General features: G+C 33.2%; 1 protein-coding gene across 3 annotated transcripts in view; it reads right to left on the bottom strand.

Moving 5' to 3' along the window:
• Positions 1-2,951: 2,951 nt before the first annotated feature.
• DACH1 (dachshund family transcription factor 1) overlaps positions 2,952-26,299 on the bottom strand; it is a 488,469-nt gene continuing 465,121 nt past the window's right edge. For all 3 annotated transcript variants that reach the window (XM_027844596.1, XM_027844597.1, XM_027844598.1), the window contains one exon: positions 2,952-5,685. In XM_027844596.1, coding sequence (XP_027700397.1) covers positions 5,648-5,685 — 38 coding nt within the window. In that variant the 3' untranslated portion in view covers positions 2,952-5,647. The remainder of the gene's footprint in view (positions 5,686-26,299) is intronic.

The following is a 26,299-nucleotide window of genomic DNA, read 5'->3' as shown; positions in this document are numbered from 1 at the left end:
AATGAGAGATAACCAATGGAGAACACATGTACACTGGTCTCCTTACAATATATCCTTACAATGTAGGTCCCTGCACCATAATTTGACCTGGCAGGGCACAGACAGGAGATAAACAACAGAGGCAGATACAAATGGGTTGTGATTGAGTTAAAGGTTGCCTTCTCCTAAATTGCACAGCTGAGGCAGAGCAGAGCATAAACGTACCAGGAGGCCCCTGCCTCTGTTTTCTTGTTTAACTTGTCAGTTACTGATGCATAGCTATTTTTAAGCAGTAGTTTTCTATTTGTGCATTTTGGTATAAGAATCATCCATACTACCTTAATTGGAGAGAGACTGACTTTTTGACTTTATATTATTTACACAGTAAAGGATTTGTTGGCAATATAATTCTCTCTTCTGATTGTTCCTCATTTAGCATCATGGGACTGTTATCAGTTGTGACAACTGTCAGTTGTGTACAGTTCCCATATATGAAATATTCACATCAAGGAGACCACAAATCCATTTGAGAATTTTTTTAAGAATAAATGAAGATTGATTTTTATCCATCTACCAGTCTGTAAAAGTCTAATGGCAATCCCCATCTCAGTCAACAAATGTATTATTTTAAGAATGAATACTTTCAGTATCTCCAATAATGTTGTACTCAGAAGCTTCATTGGGTTAGAAGGTGACCCTAGATTCTCAAAGATATGCCAACACAGGACATGTTTTGACAAATCCTACCAAAATGTAAAGACTTTAACTAAGAACCTGATTATGGACTCTATTTATCATTCCAGATGAACTTAACCAACTTTGAAGAGAGTCACTACCAAAGGGAAGCTAGTAGGGGATGGGTCTTTTATTAGGTCTTTATACCTCATATGAACTAATTCATAGATGAATTGGAATCTACATAAATAGAATTTTTTTTCCATTGTTGGAATTAAATTTTTTAAATGTTGGATAAGCTTTCAATAACTAATATTTTACTCCAATAGATCTATTAAAACAGTTAGAAGGTGTGGTCGGTAGAATGCTAAACTTGGAATCAGGAAGACTTGAGTTCAAATACTGCTCTAGTCTCTTATTACCTGTGTGAACCTAAGAAGTCACATGATCTCAGTCAGCCTCAGTTTCCTCAAATGTAAAATGGGGATAATAATAGTGCCTACCTCACAGGGTTGTGGTGTGGATCAAATTTATAACATATATATGTGTTTGAGGTTGTTGAAGCACTTTACAAATATTCTCTCATTTTATCCTGAGACACCATATGTAAAGCTTTTTGCAATGTACTATATAGATGTTAGGTATTGTTATTTTTATTGTCTCATCATTATGTTGATATTCTCTTGAATGATGCTTATTGTAATGCATTCCTACCTGTCCGTGTTGTGTGACTCTCATCCCTGACTTCCCCTTAGTTCACCACAAATGGCCCACTTAATATACTGGGCCTTTCTTCACATTTATAGGATCATAGATTTAAAGGTGGAGGGGACCTGAAAGGCAATTGAGTTCAACCACTTCATTTTATAGAAGAGCAACTGAGGCCCTGAGAAGTTAAGTGATTTGTCCAAAGTCACACAAGTAATAGACAGCAGAGCTCAGATTCATGTCCAGGTCTTTTAGGGTCAAATCCAGCATATTTTCCATTGTAGTAACATCATGAAGATAGCAGTGGAGTGTGTGGGCTGTCTATTGTATGTCTTTTTATTTTATTTTATTTTATTTTTATTGAATGTGAACTTTCATTGCTACCTTTCTCTTCCTTTTTCAAAAGTTTCATTCAAAAAACATATCCTGTTCACTGGGCTATACCAGTGAATACCATCAATAAAAAATAGAAACTTTGTCAGTCCTAATTCAAAAGTTAAAAAAATAAGTGATACTTTGACCCAGGGGTGGGTAACCTGTGGCTTCAAGGCCACACATAGCCCTCAAATGTGGCCCTTAGACTGAATCCAAACTTCACAGAACAAATCCCCTTAATAAAAGGATTTGTTCTGTAAAACATGAACTCAGTTCAGGGCCACATCCAAGGACCTAGAAGGCCACAAGTGTCCTGGAGGCCTCAGGTTCCCCACCCCTGTGACCTAATTAGGGAAATTTACCACCAATTTCTATAGTACATAGGCATCCGTGTTTTATGTTTTAATTCAATCATCACATATGCTATTCCCAACACAAAGCAGAGTTTGTCAATGTTTACATTGCCATTTTAGTGTTTCAATAGGGCATAGTTATGGCAATATCTCCTCCAAGATCTAATGGAAAGATTTGCTTTAGGGGTGAAAAAATAACATGCTTCATCTTCTTGGAAATACTAAATATTTTTTCAGTTATAATAAACCTGAATTTCTTAAAACATTTCATTCACTAAAATTTATTAAAACAATTGTATTCTGCTAAAATGCATTGGAATTTCAAACTTTCCAAATGTATAATCTCCAATGCAGAGGTTGAAAAGAAATAAACAACACCAAAAAATCTCTCTGGATTACTGTAACAAATCTACTCTTATAGATATGGGAATAATACGTTTTGTTCCATCAACATGTCCATTTTACATTATTCAGCATAAAGCTTTGTGAAATAAGAATCCTGGGAATATCAGAATATAAAGGAAAAAGGTACAAATAACAGCTTCATAAACTGAGAAATGTACATAAATAAATCATGTAGATGTGGGCAGTTTGCTTAGCTGGCAAGAAACAAAACATGGAAAATCTGCTTGTTAAACAATAACCACAGAGTGTGCTTTTATGATGTTTTTCACCACAGTAATTCATATTAGAGATAGAAGCAGTTGCATGTTAAATAAAATCATTGAGCATTGTTCCCTGCACGTTGCAAAGAGCTGACTTATGTTGTTTTTAGATGCCTCCCATTAGAAAGTAAATATTCCTCCAATGTTATACATTTCACAAAATTTAATAAAGATGAACAGTAAATAAAGTCACAGAGAGATTTCAGACAGTTTTATTAGCAGATTGTTGAAAAGAAAAAGAAAATTAAATACAATAACAGTAAACGTGGTTCTCACATCGAAACCAGGCTCAAATAACTAGGCTACCATAGAAAAATTTCCAATTCTTGCATTATGATGTAAAAACAGATTTTTGTACAGATTTTGTACAACAAAATTCGTAATAACCTTTTTTCATTTTTAGAAAACTTTAAATATATAGATAAAAATAGACAATTTTCATAGGTCCTACATGAAGATGAGTATGTTCTGTTCCAAGGGCTTGCATAGAGCGCAAATGTGGTTATAATATAGAACAACTAGACATGAATATCTTTAAGATTACAAAAGCATATAAACAATAGCATGAGCACAATTTTATTCATCATCTATGCAAAACAAACAAACAAATCAACCTGTATAACTAAAGAGGGACAAAAAAAAAAAACCCTTAACTTACGGTAACATTTCGTGAATTGTAATATTTACACCATGTTAGTAAGCTTCTTTCTTAACATATAACTGATAGTTTTTTCCCCCTTGATCCACGTGAACATTTCCATTTATGTCAAACCAAACACTGAGGCATTCTCAAAAGTATGGAAAGAATATATTTAAAAACTAGTAAACCTACTTACAGGTGACTCTATGCAAGGAGCAGAGCAATGCCAGATGCTACTACATATTTTCAGCTGTAGGCTTTTTTTTTTCTCTTTCCAAATATCTATGATTCGAAAGCTTGCCATAAGTCCATCCGATTCTGAAACTGTTACCCTTTAAAGACTGTATATGAAAAAAAAAAATAAACCTAGAGTATAGGGTATCATGCTCAGGCAACAAAGAGGACAGGAAGGGTAATGGAACAAACATGCTTAGAAAACAAAGTTCCTACAGAGAACTTAGTAACAATATTTTAAATGAAAACATATTGCTCCTGTTCTTAAGCAAGCTAAAATGTGAGCTTGTATATACAACTTGTTAATTTGTTTTTTACCTTAAGAAAAAAAAAGCTGAAGTGAATTGGTGATGGGCCACATGAAAGAAATGTGTACCAATATTGCAAGGAAGACCTAAAAATTATATGAGCTCAGCTCTAGAATTTAAAAAATACTGGATTTTTTTTGGATCAAATAACTTTAATATCCAATTGAACTATATTTCAAAAAATGTTAGGTATTTTTGTTTTGATATGTTTTCATGTAATAAATAATTTTTGATGAGCACAGAACTTTAAAGATAAAGAAAGTAAACTCACAAAAGTATAGTAACAGTGCTGATTCATGAAAATCAGTCTTTAAAGGGATAACCCCAAATTATGCAAAAACCAAGAGAACTCTAACTTAATTATGCTAGAAGCACTGTGTTGCAGCTTATTTCCAGTTATCTGCACAAAAGTGAAAACACATACTGTAGCTTTCAGAAAGACAGTGAAAAGGACACATAACTACCTCTCCCCAGAATCAGGGTGGGTAGCACAACAGACTTCAACTTTATCACTCCGCGCTACGTGGTATTGGACTGATACATCAAGTGTTTGTTAGGTTTTGTTTTTCAGCAACATTAACATAATATGACATTAACATATAAAAATATTTCTGGTGTTTCAACTTGCAGCTCAGCCACGATCCATTCTCCAAAGTGCTGTTGAGGGCACTAACCATGGTTCAATTTACAAATCAAAGTGGCTGACATAGAGTTCTGATGTCACCAGACGCTTAAGATCTCATTCATTAATACTGTGACTCCAGGACAAATATTTACATGCCTGCATGCGTTAAAACTAGAATGGTGTCTTTCTGACCAACAGGGTGACAAAACATATTTTCTAAAATTTCATTTTCCTAAACTCTAGTATTCTACTGCATACATAATACCTTCCTTGTGTGGTTTGTGTTTATATACTGTACATGTGACCAACAGTTTGAATAAGAAGTAAAATCTCCCTCCCCCCCAATTAACCCCTACCAGTTGAGAATGAGAAATTAATACCCTACCTATTATTTTCAGGAAAAGAGGCCTTGAGAAGAATCAAACAGTTTGGTGTTTCTTTTTACTTACATAAAATTTTACTTAGCTGTTACTTAGCATCCATGTATATTGGTCTCTTGGGAAATACGTGAAAAAATTTCTTCAGGAGAAAACTCCCAATTAGTAAGGTTGGAATTCAGTGTAACAGAATAGTATTCTTAATTTACTTATTTTATTTATTTTTTAATTTTTTTTAGTTATCCTCTCATGCCCCCTTACAGGTTCTTTTCAGAATGGTCTTGCTGGTTTCTGGAGGAAACAACAGTCTGTAAGTTTGGGAGGTCACTGCTGGAAGGTTCTTTTGATGTGCTCAAATACAGAATTGTCAGTGGAGTACAATGTTTTCATTCCATTAAAAAACAATGCTAGGCCTTGTTTGGGCCTGCCTGTGATTCTGTATACAAGTGTCCAGCAGCAAAGTTGCAGTAATTAATTGTAAGAAGGATACTTGCACATTTACAAACATTCTCAGGGTCTCTAGCTTGAGCCACTAGCGAGAAACAATGAAGGAAATTTCGGTAGAATGCTTTAAACTTTTGAAGAACATTGATACACAAAGATGAGGAAGTCCCTTGTGAAAGTATTTTGTTTTTTCTGTACTTCCCAATGGTGAATGTCTTACTGCAAAGTTCTTTACCATAGAACAGGCTTCTTCAATGGGAAGATTCAGTACATGACAGTAGTTTTCAAATAAAGTCGTCCATCTAAAAGCAAACAAACAAAAAAGGAAAAAAAAATCCTTAAAGCATGTACTTAAGGAAAAAGCACAGACATGCAAAATCCATCTAATCCAATGAAAAGCTGGTGTTTTTGATTCAATCTTTTATTTGTCAGTGATATAACATCTTTACATACCCGTGAAATGAAACCAATGAGTACATGTGGTTTGTAAGATGGAAAGTGTGTGCCTTCTAGTACCTCTAAATTTACAGTATGTGCTGACTTTGTACCAGTGCCAGGACACAAAGAAAACAGTGTTTTCTTGTGTATTTTACTGATATGCAAACTTCATTAATTGCTGTTGAATGGTAATTACTCCTTCTTTGCTTGCAGAACCAAATTTTTCCTGCATGTATCAGGATATCTCTATCACGAAAGGTGATAGAGTCCCACCTTACACTTCAGCTGCCATTGCTAAAGATACATTAAGGTCACCATTGTACACATGTGTAGGTATTTTCTACGAATTCCAGTTAGCCTATTTCATTACTATCAGTGAATTGCAACCTTTCCCCCCAAATTACTCTGTTAATGTCCAAACACTTCACTCATTTTTAAATGCTCAATTGAGAAACAAACAATGAAGGGAGCCTGTCCTTTGAAAAAACCACAGAAAATAAGGACTTGGCAATACAAACATCTAGTTCCCTCAGTACATTTTAACATTTTATAGAGAGTGAAATTGTCCTACTCTTAGACCAGATCTCTATGGTATTATTGTGATAAGGAACTTCCAATGAAGAAACTCTTTCTATCAATGCATCTACTAGGCAAGTTGTACTCTTCAATAGTTGGTTAGAGCACTGAAAGATTATTAATTCACTCAGGGTCATCTAGTTATGTATGTGTCAGAGGAAGGATTTGAACTCACATCTTCCCAACTCCAAAGCCAGCTCTCTATCCACTGTGTAATATTATTTCTCTATATAATAGCCATCACATTTACCTATAATGATAAGAATTTATCTAACTTGAATTCAATTATTTCGAAAAGTCAAAATGTCTTAGAGTTATGTCAATTTTAAAAGCAAGTATTACCAAGACTAATTATAAAAGTGGAAAATGACCACAAGAAAAAGGTCAGGTATTTTTTGTTTTGTGTTCCCTTAACAATGTAATAGTGATACTGCCTTTCAATGGAAATCAATAGACTTTCAAAAGAAATTATATTCCAGACAGTAATAGTAACACAACGTAGAAATTTAGGATTGAATTGTATTATTTGACTAAAAACATGGCATGGAAAAAAACACATTATTAAAGATAGAATATTTAAAAAAAATTAGAGGGAACTCACTAATCAGATCAGGAGGGAAGTTTAATATCCTCTTTTATCATTATTACACTGTCTTTAGTTTGTCACTTTCCTCAGCATTGACTAGGGCCCACCCATAATTACTAGGATACTGTACAAACACAAGACCTATCTTGTAAGTCAGCATTAATTAAAAACAACTTATGGCACAATTTTAATAAAACTCTGTTCTAATGTTTCACCACAGCATGGGGTTGATTTTGGCTTCTAAAAGTCTATTCTAACAGAGCACAAAATCTGGTAAATCCCAGCAAACTGAAAGGGCTAAAAGTTAATGATTGGGGGAGGGGACAACCATCTATGAAGAGTTAACTATTAAGGTGTGGCATAGTTGTGACTACACTGGTCTAGAAGGAAGCCATACCAATGAAATCACAGATCTTTTGGACCACTGAAGAAGCTCATCACCATGGTTTGGATGATATGTAAACCTGGAAGCTGGTTTCTACTTTTTAAACATTTATACCCATTCTTTCATTAGTTGCACACCAATGGTTGCTATTTTTCAGGTGATGGCCTAAATTGTTCTTTTGTGTCTGCCTTGACTGACCTATGGGTAAGAAATTCTGTTTATCTAATTCTATCTTTCACCATGTATTAATATTGACTTCTTTCCAAGTTATTACTTTAATTAAAATATATTTTAGAAGGAAAGTCAATTTAATATTACAAAAATAAGCTGGTTACATTTCAGTTTTTCATATTCTTACTCTCAACTAGATAAACTTTCAGCAAATAACTTTAATCTACTATTTATTTTCAGGGTAGCTTAAATATCAACCAAAAGAATGAAAAAAAAAGTATCAGGATGTTTATGTAGGTATATATGTATATATCGGTGTCTGTCAATCAGGCTAAATATTTATACATTTGGAGAGAGAATATATATACATATATATATATATAAAAACATCATTATAACCTAACCTTTTTTTTTAATTTTTAGAAAACTTTTTTTTCCCTTTCTTCTTCTTATTGATTGATTCTAACACTTCTCTCGATTTCTTTCTACCTTCAAGTCTAACCAGTAATACAATTTTCTTTCCTTATCTAGATCAGCATCTTTAAAAAATCACTATATTTGTTTTTCTATCGTATGTATTTTTTTCAATCTTCCCATCATCCTCTACATTCAGATCATTTTAAAGTAGAATTCTTTCCATTGTCTATAGAGATATATAGCAAAAGCTTATTCATGGCACCAAATCAGTGGTCTCTGTTGCTCTTTGAATTGTAAGTGCATTGAAGAGGGACAAAAAAGAAATTAAGCAAGGACTTTTGTAAAAAGACCTTTTTTATTCTTCTGTGATGCATGAAGCATCTGCAATGGTTGAGCAAATCTAAGGAAAAAGAAAGCAATGAATAGATGAAAAGTAATTCATTAAAGTATGCATTTAAGAAGCCAAAAGAATCCAGGTAATACAGGATGATGACTTTATTTTTCATTGGCTAAAATGTGAAATCTACATGTCTCTCATTCACATGTAGAATGAGACAGTAAGTATATCAAAAATTAGAACTTCCAAAAGAAGTTACATAGGATTTATTTTCACATATAAGTGATCTTGACTGTGTATTAGTAAATACAAAGCTCCTTCACCAAAACATTAATGTAGTCAAAAAGTGATTTGAGGCTACATTATTCTATTAACTCCATATTTTATACACATTTTTTGTGGCACTAGCTTTCCTTGAATTCTTCCCTTAAATCGTTTAAATTTTTGTCTCAACTTTTAAGCACGCAGAAGAGAAAACCAAATAAAATATTTAGATACTTGATATTCTCTTTGGAATTTCTTAAAAATTCATATAAACAAAACTTAAACCTACTTCTGTAATGATATTAAATAGATAACAAAAATAAAGTTTTTTTAATTATATGCATCATAACTAGCTCATAAACAAAGAACACTTTGAAGTTATTTAAATACTCTATATGAATTACATATCTGATACAGTTATCAGGTCCTTTTTAATATAGATATGTCATATATTAACTTGACTAATGTGTCTAACAGATGGACAAATGTATCAAACATTAAAGATGTCAGCTATAAACACAGCCCACCTGCCACAGTTGGTATAGTTAAGGAACCTTCATAATTAAGTTATACTTAGATCTCAGAGGTTTTCTGCAGTTGAATACTATCTACCCTAATCTTGTAAAAGGTCTGTTGTGGGCAGGGGAAAAAAAAAGCAGAAAAAAAAAGAACTACCTCTGGCCGTTTGTACGAAATCAAACATTAAAAGCAATTCTACCCTACTATTTCCTCAGCCATATCAAAACATGCTCCTGGAAACTTCAATGGTTATAGAAAGAAAAGAAGCTTTAACTAGCTTTATATTTTTCTCAAAGAGTTATATTGGTCCAGGGACCTATAGTATATAGCATCATATAGACATACACAGAGAGCTAACAACAGGCAACTGAATTATAGCACTATACTTCTATCTCAGGGTTCTGATGACAAACCACAAGAGTGAAAGGCTAGTGGCAAAAGCCCTGGAAAGGAATTATAGGTCCATAATTCAAACTGTTCCAGGTTTTTATTTTATATAATAACAGATCCAATACCTTCTCCTTCCCCTACTCTTCAAACAGCTACAGAAGTCATGGGGGCACAATGAAGGCACTGTCAAAACAAGCCGCACGCCCAGAAATTGCCACTGGAATGACTTGAGCATTTCCATGGCTGGGGGATCATAATTCAAAGGTCTGTTATTTGTATCTGGGAATTCTAAGGTTTTCTTTTTCTTTTTTTTTTTCTTTTAAGGGCTATACTTCACATTGTATTCTTCACTGAAATCTCCTTCTCTCTTTCTCTCCCCCCACCATGACACGTGCACAGGTACACACACACACACACACACACACACACACACACACACACACACTCACTCACTCACTCCCAAAACCAATTTCTTTGCTTTATAATCTGATTATGTTTACACTGGTCATGGGGGAAAAAGTTGCGTTGAGCCAGAGCTGCAGTGGAACTGTTTTATTCACCTCTAATTTGTTGAGAGCAAATAACTAAACAACTGGACCAATTTTTAGGGGGTGCATTGACTTTCAGAGGCCGCAAGTGGGCAGCTGGATCTCTTACGCCATGTTCAAACTGTCCACCTTGCAAATCCTAACTCTATGTGATCCACGTGGTGGCAGTGACATTCTTTAGGTCATGTGGTCCTAATGGAATAAGAAAAGGTCATGAATTATAAAACAGAGTTCCTTGATGCCTGAAATATAAGAACAGCCCGTTCCCTTGGCAGTACTATTATTTGGCTTTCTACCAGAGGTTGGTATGATAGGAAAATCATCAAGTTAAACTTTGTGTATGGGAGTACTTAATTAAAAAGTCATCTCTAATTAAAAGCATTTGGGAGTAGGGGTTGAGTGAAACAGTTTAAATTACAAATTCCTAATAGTTTAGAAGTTGGTTTTGACTTGACGCTTGGAGCTATAATTCAGCATGTGGGGAAAAATTTAGATCACTAAACAGATTATGCATGCCTGGTTCTTAACTTGCCTAATTTTTTATTATTATTATATCTAGTGAATTTTGTTTTAAACTAAAGGAATATTCAAAAAAATAGATTATTAAAATAGAGCACAACTTTCTATTTTTAAGTTGAAAGATACATCTAAGCATTAAAAGCTTTGAAAAAACAAAGTCTATATTTCAGATTATTTTTTTCTCAACTGGTAACGTGGCTAAAATGAAGAGCAGAAAAACTTAACCGTAGTTTAGAAAGTATTGTTCAAATTACATATGTTTACCTAGAAAACATCAATGTTCTAGCCAGTGAAGGTTTTTTGTTTTTATTTTAAGGGGATGGGGGGACTATAGAGGGAGATAAGGGAGTGAGCTACTTCACTGCCTTCATTTTGGCTTCCCACTCATAATTACTTGTAATGTTCTATTCATCTTTCTCTCAAATACACAATATGTAGGTTCAGGAAATATCCAATATATACAGGTAAGCACAACACAATAGCTTTTATCTGGGACACAATAACTAGAGTGCTAAATAGCTTAATAAGTTACATTGAAAACACTAGAAAAAATGAAATGTTTGTTTGCTATCAAAGGAAGTATATAAAAATCACATTCTAAAATAACTTTCAGACTAGAACAACTTAAGGTTTCTTATTTGGAGTAATGTTGATAAAGAATGCAATTTTTCCTTTGTTTAAAAGGTATGCAAAATCCCTGAAAAGTAAATGTGTGTGTGTGTGTGTGTGTGTGTGTGTGTGTGTGTGTGTCTCGCAGGGAGGATGTATTACAAACATACATAAATCCATACTCTGCCCCTGTCTTGGATCTCATTGCCCCAAAGAACTCCATAGCAGTCTCTTTTGTGGGGTTTATACAATGGCCTTAATAGATTGCATTTCCCATTACAAAGCTGCTTTATTAAAAATGGCATCTCATTTTTCAAAACCTACTCCTAGCCACCTATAATGTCATGAAATGGGTTGCTTTCAAAGAACAGTTTGTACAGGTTGGATTGTTTACAGGATCTCCAGGCCAGCGTTGATAAAAAGCATCAGGTAAAGAAATTTTTAAGTGATAGAATGAGAAGTTATTCATTTCAAAAATATGGGATTAACATGAAGTGTGGCATACTTCTAACCTTTCTTCCACATGGCATCTCAGTCAGGCAATGTAAGACCAAGGAGTGACAACCAAATGGACATAATCCATGTGGTGTTTGAAAAGCCAATAAGAGGAAGTCAAAATAAAAGCAAACAAATAGGAACAGATGGGAAAGATCTTAGTCAAGTCATAACCCCTCTTCTAAAAACCCCAAGAGGAAGCAGCTAATTAAAGAAAATATTATTTCTTAGTTCTTATAATTTTATTTTTAGATGAGAACACGTCACTGCCAAAGAAGTACAAAGCTGAGACAAAAAGTCTATGCTTACCCTGGGAAAGACTTTTAAGAAAGAGTGATTCATTGTATCCATCTCTCTATTTCATAAAGGCAAGAAATAAACATCTCTGGATTTAATGAAATGCAGAAAATGTAGAGTATAATAATATAACAAAAATCTTAGAGTTTTAAACATTATTTTACTAAGGGCCTTCCTCCCTCACCCCAACCCTCCAAAATATCTCAAAGGTTTAATGTTTAAGATTATTCTATTGGGTGAACATGGTTACTTGGCTTGTACTATGACAACATATATACCTTAATACATGAAATATATTTAGTGGGTGATAAATTGGACGTGGGTCTCATACAGCATAGCTACTTCAAAACCTAGTCAATGTTCAATCAGTCATTTGTGGGTTATGTGACAAAGAAAATTTTCCAACTGCAACAAGTGTCAAAAACCTTTCAAAAAATCATGAGGTATTTAACCTAATCATATTTAATTCTGATGATACTGAACCCTTCCTTATCAGAGGTGGGGAAGGAGAAAATTTGTCAGAACACAGTCACAGATCATTGAACTAAAAGCTAACTTTCCACTGAGAACATCAAATCCCTGACAGATCTCTACAGTGGTAACCACGCTTCCTGCCATCCCTACATTCATCCCATTTATATTCAAAGGACTAAAAAAAGGAGCTCACATATTACTTGTTGTTGGACATTATTGGACAACTACCAGTCAGCATTTAATCATTTGAAACTTGTACCATGTTGTACTATATTATTATGCCACCTTCTCATCATTCCTATCCTAGTGAGTAACCAACATCTAGGATGTTCTTTCTTTCCCAGGACCTGGCTCATGGTGTTTCATTTTGTTTTGTTTTGTTTTTTTCCTTCTCAATCTCTACTGATCATCTTTGTAACTATAAATATGTTGATGACTTTTCCAATACCCTGTCCTCATAATTCCATGATGTTCTCAGTTATGTGATTTCTACATCTACTTCAGGACCTTTAGTACCAATGAGACCCTAAAAGAACCAAAGGGGAGCATCTAGTGTATTGGATGGATCCATTATGGAGAATTTATGGCTTAGAACTCCACAAGAAAGTATGAAGGCATTACTATTTGCAATAGGGAAAAGAATGCACAAAACACTGAGGTCACAGATCCAGAAAAAAACATCAAAGTATTCCAGTTACATTTAAAAATTAAATGTCACACAAAATAAATATTAGTATAGCTTCTCATTTTGAAAGTATTATACACATAATTAAATATATTAAGAAGTATTGTCAATGTTTTTTCATAGATTTAAAGATTATTTTCATTATATACATTAAGTGAAAAAAGCCTCTATTTTTCAAAAAATTCATTTTTTCACAATTTCACTTATTTCAATATAGTAATACATATATATATGTAATTATTAATAGAAACATTGTGGCATAAATGCATGTATATTTTTAGGTATAATTATTGCATTTGTTGTCCAATCATTTCAGTTGTGTCTGACTGTTTATGACCCACTTGAAGTATTCTTGGCAATAATACTGGTGTGGTTTGCCATCTCCTTCTCCAGCTTATGTTGCAGATGAGGAAACTGAGGCAAGCAGGGTTAAATGACTTGCCCAGCACACCTAGTCAGTGTCTGAGCCAGATTTTGAACTCAGGAAGACAAATCTTCCTGACTCCAAGGCCGGGTCTCTATCCACTGTGCCACCTAGCAGTCCTATAACTATAATCACCTAACCCCTTCATACAGCCACTATGTAATTCAGGTCTCTATAATTTTTCAACTGAACTTTTTGCAATAGCGTCCTAATTGTTCTTCCTACTTCCAATTTCTCCTTTCTCTCGTCCAATCTTCAAACATCTGCAAAAATCTTCCTTCAACTTAGTTCTTTTTATATTCTTTTTGTATTTTTATTTATTTATTTTTTGCGAGGCAATAGGGTGAAGTAACTTGCCCAGGGTCACACAGCCAGTAAGTATCAAGTGTCTGAGGCCAGATTTGAACTCAGATCTTCTTGAATCCAGGGCCCATGCTCTATCCACTGCACTACCTAGATGCCCCTTGAGAAGTAATTTTTTCTTTTTTTTTTGTTTTGTTTTTTCTGAAGAAATCAGGGTTAAGTGACTTGCCCAGGGTTACACAGCTAGTAAGTATCAAGTGTCTGAGGCCAGATTTGAACTCAGATCTTCCTGAATCCAGGGTCCATGCTCTATCCACTGTGCCATCTAGCTGCCCCCCTTCTATTTTTTTTTTTTTTTTGCTTTTTGGTGAAGCAATCAGGGTTGAGTGACTTGCATAAGGTCACACATTAGTAAGTTTCAAGTGTCTGAGACCCTTTTTACATTCTTATCCTACTCAGATGCACTTTTAGGAATCAGACAATCAAAGAAGAGACAAATTGTTTAAAATCATTAACCCTGAATCTCCTAGACATTTCTTTCTTTCTCATTGAAGTGACCAGAAGAAAGGAAGGAAGAAAGGGAGGAAGGAAGGGGAAAAGGAAGGAAGGAAGGAAGGAAGGAAGGAAGGAAGGAAGGAAGGAAGGAAGGAAGGAAGGAAAAACCTTAAGAACTATAGGTAATTTGGTGAAAAAAAATATTGCATAAAGTCATTTGTAAAAATAATCAACTTGTGACCTTGCATAGCTCATTGTATGTGGCTCATTTTGTGTCACAGTATTAATCATTCTTATGCTGATCAATTTCACAGGAGCTTTATATGACCAGTATTAGTCACATTTAGAGTTTGTGATAAACACATTTATTACTTGCTATTGTATGAAAAGGTTATTTTTCAAAACTCCCTATGAATTAAAGCAACAAACAGATTCTATTTTTACTACTACTAGGTCTGAATGTTCAAAACAACACAACAGCAGGGGGTTTTCCCACCTCACTTTCCTTAGTGTTATAAGAATAGAATGGAAGAGAACAGAAATGAATTGAATTTAAGCGATATATGAATCTAGGAAATGGCAAGCTTTTCTCTTTTTCCTAATAGACATTAATTGCAATTTAAATGAACTTTTTATTTGTTTTACCATTGATGTTTTACATTTTGGATGTTTTATTGCTTTTACCTATTTTCAAAAAAAAAAAACATTTTCAGACTTCTAATGAATCCAATACTCACCAGGATCCTTAGTCACAACCTCCTCCTAACCTAGGGACTCAAGAAGGTATGTTAACATTTTTCTTAACTTTCTAGAGTACCACTAGTATCAGCAGTAAAGTGAGTTCTTCCAATTAAGAAGGAATCCCTGAAAATGTTCAAGATGCTTTTCCCAAGTGACTAAGAAGACTAGAAAGCAGTGATATTAGAAAGGTGACATAAAGAACTAGCAAAGACTTATGGGGCACTAGAAATCAAGCAATCTCTTTTGTTCCCTTTAGATTTTATGATACTATGTTTAGAAATTAATGTATGTATGTGAAATTGCAGAGTACCTTTTAAAATATTTATGGAGAAAATAATTTCACAATTCTGATAGCTTAACCATGATGATATCAAGTAATTGTTTCTATTTTTCTTTGAATTTAAAGGCTTAGGAAAGGAAAACAATGTACTTTCACAATAAACACAAGTCAAATACATTTTTTGTATTCAGCAAAAGTTAATTTCTCCTTTGAAATACAGTTTTCTGACAACTTCTAAATCCTCTTTGTATGGTTATAAGTTAGATTTATTGTAAGTGCTATTTTTTTCTTTCTATTTACCAAATTTCAAGAAGGTGCCACATTTCTTTAATATAACTTCACAAAACAAATACCAAAACAACATAGTTGCACATTTATTGAAATTAGACAAATACATTGCTGATATCTGTGCAGTTCATACCCGTTGTGAAATTTTGCACTGGGTTATAGTAACATAGGCCATTATTTCCATTAGAATTAATGGCTTGTGGCCATGGTTACTGTCAGCAATGCATTATTTTCCCATCACTAGAAATTGTGACATGAATGAAATTAACTCATGTTGCCATTTAGATCACCATATAGTGAATTAAGTGTAGGCTTCTGAGGCATAATAGATTCTAAGGACTCATTCTAGGCTCAAGTCAAAACAGGAACAGGCACTTTACAATAATTTTTTCCTAAATAAAGCATTAATATGGATTCTAATAAGTCAAAAACTTAATGTAATATTACTTTCCTTTTTAGACTTAATCCAAAGTTGCCCTGAGCCAGAATCTCTGTATTCTAACATCTGAAATAATAATAATTTGTATTCTATGGAAAAATCTTGCTTCTTTCCCCCAATAAAAACACAATGAGGGCATTCTGTAACTAACTAATTGGCTATTTGTGAATGAATAACTCGGACCCAGACCATCTATCTGGAGTGGTTGCAATGTTTCAATAGTTCATGGCTAAGGTGAGTTCTTAAAACAAGCTAACATTTAAAAGACAAAATGCAACACTCACTCAAAAAAAACCCAAAACACTCAAAAATACAGTGCTCTTAGATCTTAAAATATAGTGTAGGACTAGCATAATTTTGGTATAATGCCTACTTTATTGTGATAATTCTACTCATTATTACATATAATTTTTACCTGCTAAGCCTAAAGAACAACTGTAATTCTTACTTTCAATTCATCAAATTATAAATACTGTACTGTACTGTATTGTCCACAATGACTGTAAAGAATATCTATGTGACAGAGTGAAAAGCTTAGAATGAAAGTAAATTATTGCTGCTTTTTAGTTTATGACTCTATTCAACATAGTTTGATTACTTGAAAGTACTGGTAGCCAACATAATGCCATATGAAACAATATCATGAAAAATACATGTCTCTTAATGCAAGAGTTGCATTGACAGTTTGTCATAGGCAAAATCTGCAGAATCAACAGAGATGCTAAATAAATAAGTCAAAATATGAATTATCTAATATACCACTGTATATTTTTAGCAATCTGTATTCTAATTTCATGTACATAAACTAGCACTGTAAATTTTTTGGACCAGGCTTTATTACACTTAGTTTCCTAGACCAGATGCAATGCTGAGTAATCCATCCTTTATAAGTGCCATGAAAAAAATGCCACATTATATTATTCCTACTTTTCTTAAACTATTGAAAGTATGCATTACAAATAAAGATGATAAAAAAAAGAATTTACCCATTTTTAGGTCTTAATATAAGTTTTTTTTCAAAATTATTATTATTATGTTGATGATGATGATGTCAGTAAACATTTATTAAGTGCCAACTATGTGCCAGGTATTTTTATCTTGCTTATTCAATACAATGAAAACATCAGATTACTGAAACCATTTAAATGCTTTTAAATATATTCATTTTAGGAAGAGTTGTAAATCCATTCTCATAGCTTGAACTCCTATGTACACACTAATGGTGCCCAATATCTGTAGTTTAGAACTCTTGATCAAGGTTGAGGTCCATATATAGAGATGCCAGATCATATCCATTATGATGTTTATCATCTCAAATTAAAAACAAAAACCTTTTCTACTATACTAGAACTTTCCTATCATTCCCATTTATAGCAGTGATACCATAATTTCTCCAATGCTTTGGAATCTTTGGATTCATCTTAAACTCTTACCTCTACTGATATACAACTAATTAAAAAAAAACTTTTTGTTTATTCTCTCTCAATATTTCTTCTCTATTCGCAATATCACCAGCCAAGTCTGTACTCTAGTAGTCTCTTTGATTATAATGATTAGCTTCCAGCTGCCTTGTGCAGTTGACTTTTCCTGATCCTATCCATTCCATGCAATGCTTAGACTGTATTAAGTTTTGAATATATAAGGATGAGGTCAATGTATGCAAAAGACATACAGAGCTCTATTTGGTCACAAGGGGATTAGTGACAAAACCAAACTTGCTAAGAATACTACTTTTATGCTGCATGGCACAAAATCTCATTGAAGACGATAGTAAAGAGCAAATTCATTGAGATAGAATTTTGACCTATATCAGATGAATGCAATCACCCCACCCATCAAAAAAAATTTTTTTTTCTGGAATCTATGACTAGAATTTTCCATCAGTGTTCTATACTGATATGATACATTTTATGGTATGGAAGTGAGACAGGGTTTTCAATGGTGATTCCAGTGGAGAGGGAGCTCTGACCAATTCAAATAAGTTGAAAAGGCATTTGAATACTGTTCTAGTGAGGACCAGCTTAAATAAATAGAGACTCATCACTAGTAAGTTGTCTATAAGATGATGGTGAATTCTCTGTCTATTAAATACCACAAAATAGATGAAAATACAAAATGGCTGCATGACCCCTTTCCATTCTCACAGTGATATTAACCTAAGAGTAGGTAAAGAACACTAAAAATTACACTATTTAAACAATTAAAATTTTTGTATAATCAATAAGTCTATGGATTATTAGACATATCTGGCCATATCTTTGTTGACATTCATATTATAACTGAAACCCAAAAACTTAAAGAAATTATAAGTAAATGGTTCTCCTTTGAGAGGCCAATAAAAGAAATGACCAAGGTGTTCTCAACATGTGCTCAATGGCAGCATATCATCTTTCCCTTGAGGATTTATGATAAACATAACCAAGAAGACTGCCATGAAGATCATTACAAATTATATGATATCTGCTAGAGAAAACAACAACAAAAAAAGAAAAACTGAAGGAAGAATTTGGAAAAATAATATCCAAACTAAGCCACTATATCTCTCGTACTCAGTATTGCAAAAATTAATATAGCAGATGATGGTAAAAATGTTTGAAAATGTGAGTTGAGGCTAAGAAATGAAAGGCACTTACAGTTTCTTCAGAAATGTCTACATTTGTTATCACGAATAATTTCTTCATGGAGAGAAAAAGAAGACACTGAACATGGTGAATACTGAGGAAAATCACCAAAAAAAATGAAATTTTATCTTAATGGAAGAAAAAGACTGCTCATTTTGGAGTCATCTCAGAATAAGCTGTTTATAGTCATATTAACTACTGGCAAGAGAAAAGGTTGAGGTTAAAACCAATTTAGGGAGAAAGGATATTATCACTTATTATTATAATAGCTGTAAACTGACCATATTATAAAAAGAAGCCATTGAATAAAATGTGGTAAGTATAAAGACATAGACCCCATTTAAAGCCCACGTCCCTCTATTGGAGATGTTAAACTTTTATAAAGGTCCATTGAAATAAGTAAGCCAAAAGATCTCAAAACTTGCAGCAATTATCAAATCCTTGGTTAAAGATTATAAATACTATCACTTTAAAAACAAGGAAAAACCTATGGACAAGAAAACAAATCTTGGTTTCAGAAACAAGGCAAATCATAGATGAAAATGAAATAACAATAAAGAGATATGAAATGGAGCATGTCTTCTAATGTTTCTATAAGGAAGTAACAGTGGAACTTCTCTGGTGACAAGAGAACCACCATATTTATAGTGATATGCTACATGAAGAAATGGTGATACCTTAGTATATCATGTGTATTTAGGGCATAAATTGAAGCAATACTGCCTGTTCCATAGATATCTTGAATCTAATGAAACTATTATCTTCTTTTGCTCTCAAATATTCCATTCTTCCTAACTTTCCAATTACTGTGGAGGGTGTATCTTCCCAGTTTCTTATACTTACAAATCTAGTGTCATCCTGGACTCTCACTATCTCAGACACCTACATCAAATCATTTCACAAGTCCCGTCATTTCTACCTTCACAACATCTCCCATATATACCCTCCTTCTCTCTGATATAGCTAGGACCTTGGCCCAAACACTCATTCTGTCACACCTGGCAATAGCTTGCTGGTTAGTCTCCCTGACTCATTTCTCTTCCCCACTCCAGTCCATCATCCACTTAGCTGTCAAATTGCTCTACCATAGCACAAGTTTGAACATGTCATGCTGCCCTTTCCCATTCAATCAACTCCAAAATCAAATTAAAAAATCCTCTGGTTTTTAAAGTTCTCTATAACCTGACCCTTTCCTTCCTTTTCAGTCTTCTTACTCTTCATGCTCTGCCTTCACCTCTCACCATACAACTTACTCTGAAATCCAGGGACATTTGCCTCCTTGCTGTCCCTCACAATACACACTTGACCTCTTGACTCCAGAACATTTCACTTGCTGTCTCCTATGCCAGGAACTGTCTCCCTCACCATTTCTGCCTCCTAAATTTCCTGGTTTTCTCCAAGTCCCAGCTAAAATCCTATCTTCTACAAAATGTCCTTTCCCAAACTTCTTAAATTTAGTCCTTCCTTTTTGATTGTTATATCCAGTTTATCTTGCATATGTTTTGTTTATACACAGTTGCTGGAATATTTTCTCACCTACTATATTGTATGCTCCTTGAGGGCAGAGACTATTTTTGTTTCTTTGTTTTTACCTTTCTTTGTATCCCCAGAGCATGGCACATCACAGGCTGCCTGATTGCTTGAGGAAAATGAATTCAAGAAGAACACCTGTATCTTACCAAATATATTCAGAGTGACTCCATTCTGGTTGTAGAAGAATTTTAAAGGCACTGAAAGATTTATTTTCTACATTTCCAAAAGATGCAAAAATTCCAAACAAATGGAAAACATTTCAAATGATATTGCCTCAAAAATGTTCTTTGCAGATGACATTGTACTTATTTCATCAAGTGCTAGTACACTGCAGAACCTTCTCCATTAATTCCATGGGCATTCACAAGAGATCGTTCAAATAATACACAATGGATAATGCAAGTGGATGAAAAATGTTTATTTCTCAGTTTATGGTACGCAGTTGGAAGGGCAACTTATTACATTAATTTCTATGGACTCATATCTTGGATAGGGACTTGAAAAGGATTATAAGCTAGGCTGAGAAATGAAGAGAAATAAAGGCTTAATTTCATTTGGAAAATTGTACAGAATTTTTGATAATATTAAGCTGATCTGGACACCAAAGTCCTTTTTGACTCCAATATTTTCAAAATCATGTTGTTTGACTGCATAATGTTGAGTTCGTAATCTCAGAAGAATGAAAATTGAGATGAACCCAAAAAGCAATGGAAAGATACATAATGGATAAAAGTAGGTAGACCAAACCATGTTACCAGTGAGCAAGAAGAACTATAAATGACATGACTGAGACACATAAGACCAAAAAAGAAGGTGAACCAGTCACATAATAAGGGATAACATAGTGGCTTGAGTTTTGTACAATTGTCTACAAATTATGGAAAGACCCAGAGAAAAGCTGTGGATAGATTCTCTTTGAAGGATTATTGAAGGCTGTGGATATGAACTCTGAAGAATGAGAATGTATGGATAAATCACTAATTGTATCAATATAAGTGGATAGGAACCCCCCTTTGCAGAGATCATAGATCTACTGAATTAGTAAAATATGGCATTAAACACAGTACTACTATATACCTACTGAAAAAGTGGAGTTGTGCATGTCATAAAATTCTTTCTCCACTTATGATAGTTATGATGATATGACTATGGTAATAATAATAGGTAATAAATAATATTGAGTAACAGGTAATAAATGATAGTTAAAAACTGGCCTTCTATCATCATTTCTTGCTTGTACTTTAATTTCATAAGAGTTAAGATGGCTAAATCATCAAATACTACCTAGTCAAAATAAAAATCTTTTGCGTTTTATATCAAGGTAGAATCTGGTGACCAGGATCCAAGTCGCTAATGTTAAAATAGGAAGGGCGAAACCCATAAGGGTTATTTTGTTTAAGTTAAGTGTGGAAATAATTGTGTTGGGAAATGACTGCAGGTAACTAAATGGTATCCATCAGTGAGTGGTGATGTGTGCACAATGTAAACCAGAACCTTTTCCAAATATTTTCCAAATATCCATTATACTGGATGGATAACAAGCAAATACAGAATATAGTTTTAAATTTCATTCTATTGTTCATAATTTTAGTTTCTTAAGTCTTAGATTATTTTTATAACTTTAAGTAAGATATTTAAAAACAAAGGAAAATGTGGGAATTGGAGTATTGAGAAAGAAGAGGGTAACAAAAAAATCCATTAAAAAAGTACTAGGAACAGATAGAGGGGGTGAAAAAAGCCAATTTGAAATATTCATATAGCTTGGCAACATTGTTCTCTCAGTCTGGTTGATCTTGTCTCCCAGGAACCATTATCAATCATTACATGCATGGATAGTATTAAATATTACTTAATAAAAAGTTAACACTCATGCTTTAATCTATATGTTTTAATGGATTGTTTGTGTGTCTGACCAACTCCCAAATGCTTTGGAAATAATTCTAAAATTTTCATATTTTTTTGATGATAAAGTCTTAACTTTATGAAAATAAATAGGACTTTTACATTCCCTTTGTTTTGTAAAAAAAATAAAGCAAAAAAAATGTGCTTATTGGATGTATGATAAGTCACCGCTTTTCCATGTGAAATGTAGGGTTTAAAAAAACTCATGTTTTTAAATTTTCTCACATAGGAAGAAAAGAATTACATCAAGAAGGTATTCCATCTAAACCCCAAGTGGGCAATTACCCTTCAACTAAATATTTATCTATCAACTCAGCAAGACAATATTTAAAACAGTATAAAAAATCCACAAACTGAAATCAGTTTAACATTTTCTCAAGCTTGAGGTTAGGTATACGTCATAAATACATTTATTAAAAAGGTTAGTATCATTTATCTATTTTTAGTGATCCAGGAATTCATTCGCATATGATTTTCAATGTTGTTATCCTCATTTTCAATATTAGGCATTGGAGATTCTAGTAGCTTTTATAAGTTGTCTTGAAAATGGCTAACAGTTCAAGACACTCTGGAGAAATTTAAATCATATTCATTCAGTATTTATTTAGGACCTATTATGTTCCAAGTTCTCAGCTAAGTGCTGGGGTATTTAAAAAAAGATGAAAACATGACCCCATGGGAGCTCACATTCAAATGGGGGAGACAAACATGAAAACAACCATGTATTTATAATATACAGAGAGTATAAATGGGAAGTAATCTCAGAAGGAAGGCAATACGTTATTTCATTTAAATGTGGCTTTCAAGATAACAAGGTCATACCCTGCACTATTTTTAGCAACTACACTACAGAGTTGATCATATTATGAACTATTTCAAGGAGAAAGCCATTCAAGTATCCATAGTCTGAATCTGACTAGGAGTGACTATTAGACAACCAATAAAGGGACTTCTCTCCGACTGATTAATATTCAGAATTAAGGGGATAACCAACCATTTGATATGGTATCAAATATAATCACAACTTGGCCAAATTTTTAAATCCTTTGCAAAGCTACAACAATGTATATGCTATCTTCCGTTAAGATGAACAATGTGGTATATGCAAATTGTCTTAACACAACAATATTTTTACCATGCTATGGGTGTACCAGGAATAAAGAGTAAAAATGGTGTTATGCTATGTAAGGTTGACCAAGAGGGAATATCACATATTTTTCTAGGGATATTTACCACAAAGAGTGAATGAATATACAAATATGAGTGGTAATCATGAACATTTACTAAATACTATGTAGCATTCCTTTTTCACTTTTTGCCTTCAGTGAGACAGACACATTTGAAGTGATGGGTACTGAATTCATAAGGATATACAAGCCTACAGGGTGTATTATATAATTAATCAACCCTTTAAATTAAAGCACCATCCCCAATTCATTTAAATGCTCAGCACTCAAATAATTTAGGAAGAATAATGAGAACCTACAATTTTTTTAAATGTCTTTTCATTCTCTGCAATGTTCTCCATTTTGATTCTATTACAGAGGGAACACTTACTTATTTTTCTAAATGGGAGGATCCTACATGCTGTAGGATATGGATCAAAGGACTCACAGAGTATACCTATATAAAACCTTTTATTCTGGTATTAAAAATACTTTAAGTTAATCCCCAAATGGCTCATTGTATACTTTTTTTTTTAGTTTTAAAGAGTTGATGATACTTTTCAGCATGTTTCATATGGCCTTTGATACTATGAGTTAATTTTGTTTGACAGATTTTTTTTCTTTAATGTTACTGTTTTCTTATTTTTTTCCCTTGTAATACTGGAGATGATCCCAAGATCATGACTTTAATTTTAACTTCAGTAGAGTAGTTTATTAAAGCTAGTCAACAGATTGCTGATAACTTGGGTCAGGATAGGCACAATACAACATCAGCCAAACATATGGAATTAGAAGAAAACAGGACTCTAAGATTATTAGCACAATAAAACTAATTTTGTACTGAGAATAACAGTTCTTAATGTCCTCATGTCTAAACATGACAATATTTTTAGAAAATATCTAAGCACAATTTCATAATCAGTTTAATAGCAAAATTCTTGACAAAATATAACTAAAACTTATTGAAAATTTTGTTTTAGAAGGCAAATTTCATAATAGAAAAATTTAAAATATTAATTACCTTCGTCCAATGGATGAATGAAATGTGAATAAATATATGCTAAGGATCTGACAGTCATCACCCACAAGTTTAGAAACATAATTGGTGAGCCTAAAGAGGAGCTATACTCAAAAATTACTATTTCTGGAGCATGATTATATCTGAATTAGAAGAATCTGCTGTATTTCTTTGATATATGAAGGTATAAATGTTTTCAAGGAGACTTGCTAAAATATAAGAAAAATGATAAAACAACTTAACTTCTTGTGTCTGCTTGCATTGAACAATCAAGCTTATACTATGCATAATATTGAATTGATATAAAATATGCAGAACATGTAGATGTAAATAAGACTCCTTACAATGCATGTGTGTAAATTAATGTAATTAGTTTTTAAAAGTGGCTTTCCCATGTTTCTTGAAAAGTGCTTTTCTCTGAAAATCTGACAATTTTTCTTTACTTTCTAGCTCAAATTATGTAGATAAGGGAAGAAGAAACATGTTTACCAAGTAATAATGTATTAGCCTCAATTCTACCAATAAATAGTGAGTGATTATTCATTGAAATAAGGAAATATTTTGTTGCATTAAAATAATGGAAAAGAAAAATATATTTCATGGCTTGAAAAGAATATTATCTCTCTAATGGATTCTAGTTCTTACCAGAAAAATAAAACAACAACAACAACACCAGTAATTCAATTCTAACATTCTACCAGTGTTGCTACATAGCAGTGAGGCACAGATTACAAATGCTCCTGGAGAACTAAAGATAAGTTTCACATAAAGGTCAGTTGAGAGGCTCATTCTGCATATGATCAGGAAGCAACAAACATAATCAACAATGAAGTCCATAGAACAATAGTTAAAAACTTCACGAAAGAATTATAAAATAACTTGAAAAAAAGGACTAATTGTGTGGCAAGAATGAGGGACACAGGTGGAAATAAGCACTCCTCTAGTTCCCTAACCACAGCAAGAGAAACCTAGGAAGGCCTCCATCATGTTGAGTGCACCCCTACACCCTGCGTAAACTTTTAGAATAACATAGATCAATAGCACCATATGGATATTTATACTTGGGTTACAATATGCATCAAAGAGGGAAGGAAGAAAAGAAAGAAACAATTAAGTAAGATCCTTTGCAGTTCTAAATCTATAATCTTTTGATTTTTTTCCCCTGCCTGAGAAATACTAATGAACAACAAAATATCCAAGAAGAAACAGTTAATTTGGAGAAAGAATAAAAGTAAAAGTTGGGGAAAAGGCTGCAAATAAATATATTGTCCTAGGTAATGGTTTGGAGTTATAAATTATATTCTAAAATAAAATCTAGGTAAGTAGCTAAGTACCTCCTAAGCAGGTACTAAGTAGTAGAGGGAACTAAATAAAACAGAATGGAATAGGAACAGATATGGAATGAAGCTCTTGTGAACTTGGTTAATGTTGGTGAAATTTTCAGACATGTCCTCTTTTGGGAATTTTTACTTGGTCTGTTTCTTTAGGATTAGGTACAAAATAGTATCAGCTTTTATAAAATGTTCCATTTTATACTCTCCACCCCCCTACCCCCTTCCCTGAAGAACTATCATATCCAACTTTTAGAGAAATATTTTCTTTAAATCTAATCAATAATAGGTCAATTAAAATCACCCACAAATAAGTTAAGGCTTTCACTTAGATCTCTTATTGACAGAAAACTGAAGCTACATTTAAAACTATTTTTCATTGACTTTCACTGTAAAAAAAATGTTTCTTTTGTCAAATCAAAATGTCTTGAAAACATTGCTCTTTATAGAAAGAAAATCTCCCATTTCTCTGTATGTCTGTCCTCATGGACAGTCTCTGCTGTTATTTTATCTCTAATAATTTCTCATATTAAAGTCAGATTGGTCCAAGTTAAAGAAAAATCCAGGATAATATATAGAGAAAACTCATATTTACAAGAAAAAATGTTATTTTGTATATCAGGTCTAATAGATCTTTTTTAATAGTTGAGAAACCAAGGAATAAG

This window comes from Vombatus ursinus, unplaced genomic scaffold (assembly GCF_900497805.2).
Source record: "Vombatus ursinus unplaced genomic scaffold, bare-nosed wombat genome assembly UNPS02014942.1, whole genome shotgun sequence".
Taxonomy (NCBI): Eukaryota; Metazoa; Chordata; class Mammalia; order Diprotodontia; family Vombatidae; genus Vombatus; species Vombatus ursinus.
This window is presented reverse-complemented; position numbering and strand designations above follow the sequence as displayed.